The 12,862-nt window shown below is 45.1% G+C and overlaps 1 protein-coding gene across 1 annotated transcript in view; it reads right to left on the bottom strand.

Annotated features, from left to right (window-relative positions):
• Positions 1 to 12,862, bottom strand: part of arhgap24 (Rho GTPase activating protein 24) — a gene marked incomplete at both ends in the record, with an annotated part of 71,843 nt that overhangs the window by 4,127 nt on the left and 54,854 nt on the right. The window contains 3 exons of the mRNA XM_080528706.1: positions 735 to 867; positions 3,035 to 3,242; positions 9,150 to 9,272. Of these exons, the coding sequence (XP_080384832.1) occupies positions 735 to 867; positions 3,035 to 3,242; positions 9,150 to 9,272 (464 nt within the window). The remainder of the gene's footprint in view (positions 1 to 734; positions 868 to 3,034; positions 3,243 to 9,149; positions 9,273 to 12,862) is intronic.

The raw sequence follows: 12,862 nt of genomic DNA, 5'->3' as shown, positions 1-12,862 counted from the left end.
TGGAGCGGGCTATGGATAGTTGAGCAGAGTAACCAGGATTTATATATCAGAAAAGTTCTCGAAACTTGAAATTGGGTGCTTTTCTGGAATGTTCTTCTGCTGAAGTTCTACACCCACACACACCCACCCCCACACAAACACACACACACACACACACACACACACACACACACACACACACCACTACTCTTACCATATAAATCATTGTTTAGTTTTGAAAAAAAAAAAATGGTTTGATCAATTCTTATTCTCAGTAACAGATGATACTGTTACAATGCAAATGCAGGGAGAATCCCCAAAAGAATCACGTATGGATAGGATACCTGTCTTCTAATTGTTAGGGTTATTGTTACCTTCATATCCTTTCTTTCGAGGGCTTAGTGTGTGTGTGTGTCTGTGTGTTTGTGTGTGTGTGTGTGTGTGTGTCTGTGTGTGTGTGTGTTTGTGTGTGTCTGTGTGTGTGTTTGTGTGTGTGTGTGTGTGTGTGTGTTTGTGTGTGTGTGTGTGTGTGTGTGTGTGTCTGTGTGTGCGTGTGTGTGTGTGTGTGTCTGTGTGTGTGTTTGTGTGTGTGTGTGTGTTTGTGTGTGTGTGTGTGTGTGTGTTTGTGTGTGTCTGTGTGTCTGTGTGTGTGTTTGTGTGTGTTTGTGTGTGTCTGTGTGTGTGTTTGTGTGTGTTTGTGTGTGTCTGTGTGTGTGTGTCTGTGTGTGTGTGGGTGTGTTATGAGACACACTTACCGATTCGTCGTCCTTGCTGAGGTGCTTGGTGCAGGCGAGGAACTCGTCGTACTTGGCGAAGGGGATGACTGGTTCAGGGAGCTCTCTGAGATACAGCTTCATTAGGGAGGCTACTGTGTGGACATCTGTATCACTGCAAAGAGGGAGGAGGGGGAGAGAGGGGGGCAGAGAAGAGGGGAGAGAGAGAGAGAGGGGGGGGGATAGAAAGAGAGAGAGAGGGAAAGAGAGAGAGAGAGGCAGTGAGAAAAATAGAGATAAAGAGTGAGATGAAGCACCGTAACATGGAGGTGACGTGAACACAGATCAATTTGTAGAGAGGGGAGGGGTGGATGGAGGGAGGGAGAGAAAAAGTGAGGGAGGGAGGGAGGGAGTAAGGGATATGGAGTGCATAGAATTTGGTCCATCGTAAATAAGTGTGACCGTAACTGGTCTTAAATCAGTGGGGGCGGATGTCATTCTGTGTCTCCCCCATGCAACACCTGTCACTGTCCCAGTGTGTGTGTGTGTGTGTGTGTGTGTGTGTGTGTGTGCATGTGCGTGTGCGTGTGTGTGTGTGTGTGTGTGTGCGTGTGCGTGATGTATTGGTGTGTGGATGCTGACAATCCTAAACAGGTCTTATTTATGGTGGTCAGGAGGTGGGGAGGTGGAGAGAGGGGGGGGCGGACAGGCTTGGCTGCCATTGCTCCCGCGTCTCACTCTCCTCCCTGAGTTATGGACCGTGTCACAGCCACGCTCTAAATGACACAGCCCTCTCAGTCCTCTCTCTCTCCCAGTCCTCTCTCTCTCCCAGTCCTCTCTCTCTCTCAGTCCTCTCTCTCTCTCAGTCCTCTCTCTCTCTCAGTCCTCTCTCTCTCTCAGTCCTCTCTCTCTCCCAGTCCTTTCTCCAAACCCAGTCTACTCCCACCCACACAGCACGTGTCTCTCTCTCTAACAGGAGCAGCACTTAGCAGGTACACCTCTGTGTGAGCAGAGCTAAACTTAAACAGGTCCAATTAGCACCCGTCTGCAGAGTTCTGCTCTCCTCTCGGCAGGCTTGCAGTGTTGAAGTGTTGAATTCGGAAGGTGTGTGCCGCTGTAGCACTCAGTGACAACACGCATGTAAATTCCATGTATACACCGCCACACTGAATGAATTTGCATGGCTTTGCACATTGAAATTGCCCAGGCAGCCCTTTGTGGAGCATCCTGTCCTATTTCTGACATGCAGAATGTGTGTGATTCATATTGAGATCACGGTTTGTGGAGGAATAAGTACAGAACAGCAATGTTGTAGTCGTCAAGTATGTTCCTACAGTAAGCACCTTGTGCTTACAGCTATATGTTATGCATATGTATGTATGTGTACGTCATCTGGGAGTGTACATTACAGTAGCATTGTTTGGCCATTTGGGCGTCACATTTTTGTTTACTACAGTACTACTACATATACTACAGTACTACTACTACATATATGGTCTACATTCACTATAATTATCTGATATGTGGGCTAGGTGAAGTGACTTGAACATGAAGGGTATTTACAGGTGAGGTGTCTAAGCCGCCTGGGGCTGTCAGACTCTGTTGTACCATGGTAATACCCTCTGGCAGAGGGAGGCGGAGGTTTACATACATAAGCTGTCACCCCGTTTAATATTCCCGGGATTTTCATTTCTCATTTCTTTTCCGACTGGCCTCAATAAGGAATTAGGAAGCAAATAGGATTAAAACATGGGAATTTGATTTGGATACATAGGAATTAGATTTACCCAGTATAATAAACCCCCTCCAGTGTAGAGTAAAGTGGAGTAGTAGAGTATGGCAGAGCTGATGGCTGAAGGAACCAATTGGGTATCGAACATGGATCTCCAGAGTGCCAGGCCGGCCCAACATACTGCTAACAGACAGCTATCAAGAAACTAGGTTTTAGATATTTCTGAGGTGTAATGATGTGGATCCTGTGTGTGTGTGTGTGTGTGTGTGTGTGTGTGTGTGTGTGTGTGTGTGTGTGTGTGTGTGTGTGTGCATGTGTGCGTGTGTGCATGTGTGTGCGTGTGTGTGTGTGTGTGTGCATGTGTGTGCATGTGTGTGTGTGTGTGTGTGTGTGTGTGTGTGTGTGTGTTTGCTTGACATTGGGCTTTAAGGTCTCTAGAGGTCACTGATTTGACATTTGCTAGTACACTGCACTTTGAGAAAAAAAGATTCTACTCTTTGAGCCACAGGGTTCCGTCAGCTGTCCTTTTTTGAAGAACACTTTGAAGAACCTGTTGGTTCCATGTAGAAAACCTCTTTGTGGAACCAGCTTTCTTCTAGGTGAGGCTTACCAGTCGAAGGAGGGCTTCTCCCCGCAGTCGAAGGCGTCCTGGAGCTCTTTGACCAGGTTGGCCTGTCCGGGCAGGCGGAACAGACCCTCCTCCCGGAGACCCCACTGGCGGATGAAGTCCACACACTGTTCCACCAGCATCGGGGCCAGCTTGTTCCCATAACGACGCTCGTAGCGTACCGTCTCCTCCAGCTTCTGACCAAAGATACCTGAGATCAAAGAACATACACCATCAGGAATGTCATATGATGCCTGAAACACACACACATAAACACACGCACGTACGTACGCACACATGCATGTTCTCGCACACACACACACACACACACACACACACACACACACACACACACACACACACACACACACACACACACACACACACACACAGGATCCACATTAGGGCTTTTATAAAAAGTATTTATAGTGGTTCTAAGAAGGTCTAAACCATACTATGTACTGTAGTCATTGCTAGGTTGCTATAGTGCCATGTCATCTGGCATCATGCCACGTTAGGATATGATTTCTATAGACAGTGACCTTTTTAAAGTCATACATTTGCATTTGTTGGGTCCTTGAGGGTAAACTTTGCTCCAGTTCATGTAACAGCTCTAAAGTGCTCTTCACAGTAGATGTTTAAGTGTACACTAGTGGCTTGTGAAGCAAAACATCAAAGAGAGACCAGCTCAGTTGGGCAACATCCACCAGTTCATTGATGGTAGTCGACTCGTTTTCTTTTTTTTTTATCCCAGATTATCCTGTATTTTTCTCAACACTTCCTAAATAGATTCCTTTTGATTTTAATCATGTAACATTATGTTGGGGGAAATGTGCCGTTAAGAAACATACTGACATTTTAACACTCTTATTAAATCAAGCATCAAGAAACCTTCAAGACCATTGAAGAAAAACGATTTCTCCCAAATCTGCAACGCATCAAAGCATTTTCAAAACTATGGCATGGACTTAAAGCCCCAAAGGGACATCAAAGTTAATTTAAAGTTCAAATGATCTGATTAATTCCAATTCCAACACATGTTTTTTTCCCTCCTCTCTCAGCCTGCCATAACTCAGTCCAGTGAAGTGGAGAATATGTACACCCACAAAGCTCCTCGCAAGCGATTAAATCTCCAACTTCCTGCTCGCCTCTCCTCTCACCCTTTTGTCTGTGTCAATCCCCGAGAAAAAGGCTGATTCACATTTTAAGGGGGTCTCATGCGGACGGCGTACAAGAGGGGATTAAAGCTGGCCTTCCTGAAAGCTTTGGATCTGCTGCATAGTTTTCCGGTCTCCAGACACAGACAGAGCCAGCACACGTGGTACCATAGGGTATGACATACAAGAGCAACTAGAGCAGGGTTCAGGACAAGTTGTTTTGTTTCGGGTAAAGCAGCCTCGTGGGTCTAAAGACTTCACAATGTGTCATATAAGACAAAAATACATGGTATTCTTATAGTTTCTTCCCTTCAGCTTTTAATTTGAAAAATATGAAAACAAACCACTCAAGCCAGCAACTCTCATGAATAGTTTTGTCTCCTACATCTCACAATCCACGATCAACCGAAAAGGAGCATAACATTGTCATTATTCTAATCTAAACTGATAACAATGTAAGTCAAGACACATTTGTATTAGCCATAAGTGGTTCAACTGCACTGGGTAAAACAACATCAAATCAACTGATGACTCACGTCTCACGTTCAACTCACCTCTTTTGAAGCTAACACAACTTGTAATTTTCCGGTAGATGCTTCTATTAATAAAATGATGGTACTTCAGTGCACCGGAGGCACATTCTTTAAAGTCCCTGTGTTCCAGCATTTTATAGTCAATTTTACTGTACTCCTGTTGTCACGGTTACAGTCCTGACGGCAGGGAGATCAGACAACACAGACACACAGACACATGACAGGTGTGTTCCGAGGGCCTGACGACAACAGTTTTCTCTCAGATTCGTATTCCTCTTCCACCTTTCAGGACAACAACAGGGGGCCGTGAAGCCAGGCACTGATCAAGACGAGGAATGCCGTTTTAAGTCTGTCGACATTTTCTTTTGTTTTCCCCTCCAGATTGTCAGTGACAAAACTCTTCATTCCTCCTTCAGACTTTGGGCTTCTTTCCTTTTCAACAAGATATATAAGTTAATAAAATGGTAAAGTCTAGAATGGCAAAGTGAGGGTGTGGCTGTCCGGGTCTTAGTTGAAGAATAGTTCCCACAGCAGTAAAGTCGTAAGTCAGGCACAGAAGTTGAGAGCCGAGTTCATTCAGTGTAAACACCTCACATGACTACAAAAACAAGAACATGAAGAAAGTGACCAGAATCCATTTCCTCCAATAGATCAAACAACAAAGATGAATAGATGAAAAACAAGGTCATCTCTCAGTCTGGATATTCCATCCGGTCATGGGAGTCTGAGAGTGTTATTCACAGGTCACATGTGTGTGCATTAGAAGTGTGTGTGTGTGTGTGTGTGTGTGTGTGTGTGTGTGTGTGTGTGTATGTGTGTGTGTGTGTGTGTGTGCAGACGGTGGACCCAAATCCTCCTAGCTTGTGGAAAATGGCGAGTCCTCACTGACTTTGACACGACTTTCCCCGGCACTGTGAAGGACTAGCAGCTTAACCACAACCAATTAACAGCCTCCTTCAGCGCTCTCCATGTTGTGCCAGGTCCTCAAGCTGTCATGGTGCTCCCAGTGCCCACACACACGTCTCCTCTCCTCCACATAGTTCTCTTGTCCTCCCCCCTGTTCCCTTGATTAATCCAGACAACCAGTAGAGCCAGGGAAACATCCTCTCTCTCCCCTCTCTCTCTCCCTCTGCTCTGCTCCCTCTCTGCTGTCCTGTCCTGTCCTGTCTGGTCCAGACATGTGAAAATCTGAGCTAAGACCAGAATCGCGCACACACACACACACACACACACACACACACACACACACACACACACACACACACTGCACTGGTCACTCCCTCTGTACCGTGGAGCTCAATTGACTGAGCCAAAACCCTGTTCCAGGATGCTCTAATAATAATCCATTTGGGTGAATGACTGAAGAAAAACAACAAGAACAAGGTCTCCTGGACCTAAGAAAGACCAGGGAGAGGTGAGAATCCAGCCAGACATGCAGACTGACAGGGTATGCTAGCTAGTGGAGCTCTCCCTTCAGCAGGCTGTGGGACTGTGTACCCTGGCTGGTCTCCTCCTCTGGTGGAAGGGGGAGGGGGAGGGGAGGGGAGAGGAGAAGGGGAGAAGAGGGAGGGAGAGAGGGAGGGTTAGCTCAGCTCCTCTGTCTAGCCAACACGGTCCATCAGGAGGACTTGACCTGGGGTATTGTGAAGAGGTTATGGCTGGACCGCCCCGCTTCTCTTTCAGCTAAAGCCAAGAAACAAACCCCCATATGCAGTTAAGCAGCATTTTATGGGACAATCCTCAAGTTGGCTATAATTCCTCCCTCAACATATTGAAGATATTTGTTAGAGTGGTCTCTGCATACAAAAGACACCTGCGTTAAGTTTTAAACACCCTACTGCTTCTCCTGTGTGAGGGAGGGAAGTGTGGGTGTGTGTGTGTGTGTGTGTGTGTGTGTGTGTGTGAGGCGGAATTAGAAATGCAACAAACAGACAGAGTGGTAACATAGTCAGGCATTATACAAGGGAAATTACACACACACACACACACACACACACACACACACACACACACACACACACACACACACACACACACACACACACAGCCTTTTAGAACGCCAGCGGTGGTGTGTAGCGGTATTGTTTAAGAAAGCTTAAGGTGGAGCATAGCTGCTGAAGGCGAGCTTTACTTGAAACAGAACTTTACTGAAACCAACTGAACCGCTCAGGACCACATGTGACCAATGTAAGAACAAGGGACCACAAGTCAAACCAACAGTACGACAGAAGCAGACAAGGAACACAGGTGCCGAGGGATCGGATGGCGCCTTGACCATCAGGGAAACCCTAAACCTCTTTGAAAGGGTTGTGATATTGTACCTGACTGGCCCTGCTGTGACCTTTCACCTTGGGGCAGGCAATGTCACATTCAAGAACTCCCACAGAAAACCTGTGTCTGTGGCACTCCATCTTCCTGAGAGTGTCCTGTTCCTCAGTGTCTGATGGAGATCTGGCCAAGTGGGTGTGAGGCTTGTGGAGGCAGAAATCAGAGGACGGACTCATTGTAATGCATGGGACGGAATGAGGAATGGCATCAAACACACATGTTTGGTACCATTCCTCATTCCATCCCATGCATGTTTGATACCATTTCTCATTCCATTCCATGCATTAGCATTATTTCTACCTTCACCAGCCTCCACTGGTGAGACAAAAACTGAGTTGGGTGGGTGGAAGACAAAGAGAAGACCCACGCCCCAGAGCCAGGGCTATGGTGTCTAGTTAAGATGGATGCAGATCTTACACAGATGACCCAAGAAACAAAGCTTTCTGGGAGGTGAGAGTACTACTGAGAAACTAGATATTGTGACGTATGGAGGCCCTCAAATACCCAGGTGGCCACCTATTCAAATAAAGCGTATTACTAGCTTAGTGTCAAAGTGTGTAGCAGCACAGGGTTGATCCAACCGTGACAATAGATTAGATTAGATTAGATTCAACTTTATTGTCATTGCGGAGTACAAGTACCAGAGTAACCAGACAACGAAATGCAGTTAACAACTAAAAATGCAATACCGGTAACAACTTTCTCTATGGTATAGAACTCCCTGGTCATTTCAAAGTTTACAATAACTAGATGTTCATTTAGTGACTCATACACATGTGTAACTGAACACAAAGACAAGAAGGAACTTCATTAACAAGAGTCCAACTGCCCAAACCCAAACTTCCAACACTAACGGAATCCCCAGAACCATGATAACCCCTGCAGCACCTTTCCCAGAGGGGGGGTGGGGAACTTCAACATCACTGAAGGAAGGGGTGTCGGGTCTGCGAGGGTCAGAGGTTAACTCAACATCACAGAGGTCTCAGTGGTACTATGTCAGGCAGACTGTGGGGACGTACGAGACGGCACAGCGCTGATGCTATTCTTGTCCAAACACTCTTCTTCAGTTAACGTAGCTCCCCTTTCAGAGTCCAACAGCTCAAGCCCCATGGTTTTAATCACACCTCAGGGGCATTAGCTCGCTAATAGGCTCACGGTCTCCACTACTGCCAGTATTATGTCAAAGGAGAACCATAGAATACCATTGCACACTATGTTATCCAGAGGGGCATCAGCACAGAGCTCCAACACAGCTCTCTCTGGTGGCATCTTTTGACAAATGACCCGGCCGTTTGAAGAGCAGTCTACTGCAATAGACATCAAACTGCAGGGCGCTGAAAACAAGAAGGGGGCCGAGCCGGGTGCCTCTCTATTCATACACACATAGCAATGGCCTGCCTGCTTGACCGCCTGGCAGACAAACAGAGAGTTTGAGTTTATGCCATGCAGACACACACACATGCACACACACAAGCAAGCACACACGCACGTACGCACGCTCGCACGCACGCACACGCACAGTACAGCAGGGTAGTGTTGGGTGATTGAAATCAATAACATGAGCATTTAACACGAAGCACCCTGCATACAATTCAAACACTTGTCTATAAGCACAAACTCTGTTGGGAAATAAGATACCAAATGATTCATGATTGGGTTTTGTATGAAATTGGATCTTGTGTTTGTTTTTGTTTGTTTTGTTTGTATCCTATGTATTTGTATGATTTGTATTGCAGGGCTCCCTTGAAAAAGAGACTCTGATCTCAAAAGATCTGTTCAAATAGATAAATAAATAAGTAAATAAATAGATTAAAAAATAGGTTAAATAAAAAAAACTAAATCAAATTGAGTTTTACTTATTCATACCCACAATTGTATACACCCAAACGGAGAGTTACTTGTTTTGGAGCTTTACTTTGTTTTCCACCAGCAATTCTATGCTAGCCTCTCCTCTAACTTTAACCTTACTGCTCTCTGTCATCGAGCATTTATTTCAGATGTCCCTCTGAATTAACATGAGAGGTAGTTTGGAGTTTGAGGCTACACAGGGATCAGGTTATAAGTTTACAGTTGCAATACATCCCGGGTTTGTGTACCAACCTCCTCCAAAGGGTGCCCATATCACCCTGCGGATGGTCTTCACCCAATCCTCCATGTCGTTCTGGGTGCTGGCCATAAGGAGGTACGTCTCATGGTTGGCTGTCATCCGCTCCCTGTCTCCCCCTGCCACAACAAAATGTCCAAGGGAAAACACAAGCATGAGGAAAACATGAAGCACTAGGAATACTAATGTACTGGCGTACTCTAGCAGTCAGAATCTCAGGCCTGCGATGACCAGAGATGATTTGTTTATACTAGGGCTGGGACTTTAACGTGTTCATTTCGATTAATTAATTACAGGAAAAAAAACGTATTAACTTTTTAAACACATTTTAATCACACTTTTCAAGTCAAAAGAAGGCAGCTGTGGGCTCTGAAAATAGGCTAGTTTGTCTCAGCAACTGAAAGAGAAGAATCAGAAGAAGTAGTAGGCTTAGAAATATCCTGAGACCAATGGGTTTGTTGTTACTGTGAAGGGTAGTGGGTTTTTTGTTACCATTTTAGATGGCACTTGTGACTTTATGTTAAACTGTTGGTCTGTTTATTATTTTGACCAAGGATATTTGGGTGGGTAGGGGAGGATGGGGAGGGTTAGTATAACATTAGGTTAGGTACATTGTGTGATGTGTTGGTCTGTGTAGCTATTTTTGCATTGCAACATTTTGCTGCTTTAAACTTATGTAAATGTCTATTCATTGATTCACTCGTATACCAAATCAATTTGAATTGAAAACGGTTGCTTCTCGTGTCAAATATTGATATATGATTAAAATGCGAAACAAAGCCTATAATTAATTAGATTTTTTTTTTTTTATTGCGTCCCACCTGTAGTTTATACACAAACATTAAATTGATAACAGTACATTTAAATTCATCATGGCATCAATGGCAAATGCGTTTTCATTGATAAGAGAGTAATTTGTAATGAGCTCCATTCAGCTGTCAGTCTGTGTAATTTTGTCCTGGCTGAGAGTCAGAGGGAGAGAGTCAGAGTGGTTAGAGTGCCCCAGACAGACAGACAGACAGACACACACACACACACACACACACACACACACGCACGCACGCAAACACGCTCACATGCACGCAAACACACACACACACACACGCACGCACGCACGCAAACACGCTCACACGCACGCAAACACGCGCACACACACACACACACACGCACGCACGCAAACACGCTCACATGCACGCAAACACACACACACATGCACGCAAACACACACACACACACACACACACACACACACACACACACACATGCCAAAGCCACTCAGAGGATTCTGCCCTACAGACAGACACAACAGATGTATGAACTCAGAGACCTCTTTGCGACCTGATCATAATCTACCATGTTTTACAATGTGTCCACGCTGATATCTACCCCTGTAAGGACTGCTATCCTGTAGTATACAGTAGGGCTGTGACACACTGCTCTAAGGGCTGTAACACACGGTGCCAAACAATCACTCGGACATTCAATATGTGAGAGAAGTTCAGCGGCAGGGAGCTTGGTTCTAAAGTCCCCTATCACATTACTGTGAATACCATGACAATGTTAGTGGTAGTACTGTAGCCCACCTTTGTACAGCTCAATTTGAAATCTGAACAGACTCAATGAAATGCTTAAGCCCAGGACATTCTGTTAAGAAACGATTCAAAGAGGAGATACTCTACAAATGCTCCGTCTTGCCTTCTTGCCAAAGTGTGGGTGGATAGCTAATAGAAAAATGATTTGGCACACAGACTAAATTATTCATGGTACTCTTGCTCTCTGTGCCAACCTCCAGGGAGCCTACTCTGTCCTCCCCATTGATTCTGTCGAGGGTGAGATCAGCGTGTCAGCTATTAAAGGTGTATTTATAGAGTAGCACGACGCTAACAGATGTTTTCCGTCCCCATAATGACATACGGTAAGTGACTCTGCTTTTACTGTATCAGAATGTGCCCTTCTGCCATATGCAAAACATATCCCTCTTCTCGTGGAACTTGACTCAAAATCCTATTGAATTAAATAAATATGCTCACAATAGAATGGAATTTAATCACCCTTTTTCTCAGAATGATCCCTTTTTCCTTTAAGTGTTTTCCATTAGTACAGCTGCTCACTGCTTGGTGCATGTCAAACCCAGTGCTCTGGCTGGCTGGCTGGCTGGCTGACCCACAGAGCTGACTGACTGGCTGGCTGGCTAGCTGGCTGATTGAGTGGTGTATTCCATGAGGTTCTGAACTGACGTATTTGAGGGAGTCAGGGTCCACTGAAGGCTCTATTTCAGGGTTTGGGGGAGGGACACACACACACCCTCACTTAGGTATACCATGGGGTTCTGGCTGTGTGTGTGTGTGTGTATGTGTGTGTGTGTGTGTGTGTGTGTGTGTCTGTCTGTTTACATGCCATCTGCTCCAGCCTTGTCACACGCACACACGCACACAGGAGCCAAGATCCAAAGAGCAAGCACGGGATATGCGGGTTTGAAGGAGGGTCGAGCGTAAACAAGACACAGATGCACATACTATGTATGAGTATGTTTGTACCTCTCTCTCTACAGGCACTTGAAATATCTATTAAGACAGTCCAGCAGTCTAGGCCATGATCCAGAACAGAAACAAGTATAGTTGGGAAGTCTTGGATTGCATTTCGTTACTTTGAAATGCATTTTTTACACCCTACTTTCCTTGAAGTAATCACTTTTCACTATATTGATTTCACCAATCAAGCAAGTCATGTCAGATCAGTGGATTCTTCAAGGAAGGGAAGAAGGAAGGACACATTTTGAGTATTGAAACAGGGCCAAACCAGGGCCAGACTAGGGCAAGAGACCAGAACAGGACCAGAGACCCCAGGCCAGAGAATGGACTGGCTTCAGGAAGATATATAATAACTGGAGGCTAGTTATGACAGTCAAGATGTATGTGCCCAAGAATCTGTCAATCTTGATGAGAACTTGTTAAGGGGCAGCAGATGTGGCTGTTTGGATAGGAACATACTCAATCTGTTGAGAATGCTTCTTACTGACAGAGCACCATGTCACAAACACGCACATGTAAACTTCTTGCAACTCCAAACCCATCTGCTGCGTAATATATGCATTTTAGTATACCAAAACATTTATTCAGGAACGGAATACAATGCTTGCGATGAAAGCTCTAATTTTCTTTCAAGGCTTTTTCGATGTCCTGTATCAGTATGGTTGGGAAATCTTGGATTGAATTTCCAATACTAAAATGCATTATTCTGTGAACGTCTTGGCTAATAACAAAACAAAATGATAGATTTTAACACTATAAATTAGTGTCTCTTGAGTGTCTTGTTAGTACTGTCTGTAGATTGTTTAAAACTGCCATTACATTCTGAAAGCTGCTAAAATGAAGGATTTCAACACCAACAAATAAGGCACTGTAAGACCAGGGGGTCAAAGTTGAAAAGTAAGTGATGAAACCAAACACATAACCAAATACAGCAACACTGCAGTATCAATACGTTCAGTCATGCTGAGCCAGCTGCTAGTTTTTAATAACACTGTGTGTTGACCAATCACAAGGCCTGTCACACTGACGCGATAAGTTCGAGCCCTGTTATCAACAGGTGCCCATATAAACCCCCTTCCGATTGGCTCCCTGGGTTGGAGGTGGGGGGAGGGAGACTTAAGAGCTGTTGAGTAGGATCAGAAATCTAGACAGTGTTTCAACTGAAGTCAAATAACCGC

Source organism: Nansenia antarctica, assembly GCF_963989245.1.
Source record: "Nansenia antarctica genome assembly, chromosome: 4".
Lineage (NCBI taxonomy): Eukaryota > Metazoa > Chordata > Actinopteri > Argentiniformes > Microstomatidae > Nansenia > Nansenia antarctica.
The sequence above is the reverse complement of the archived record's forward strand: the minus strand, read 5'-3'. Positions and strand labels throughout refer to the sequence as shown.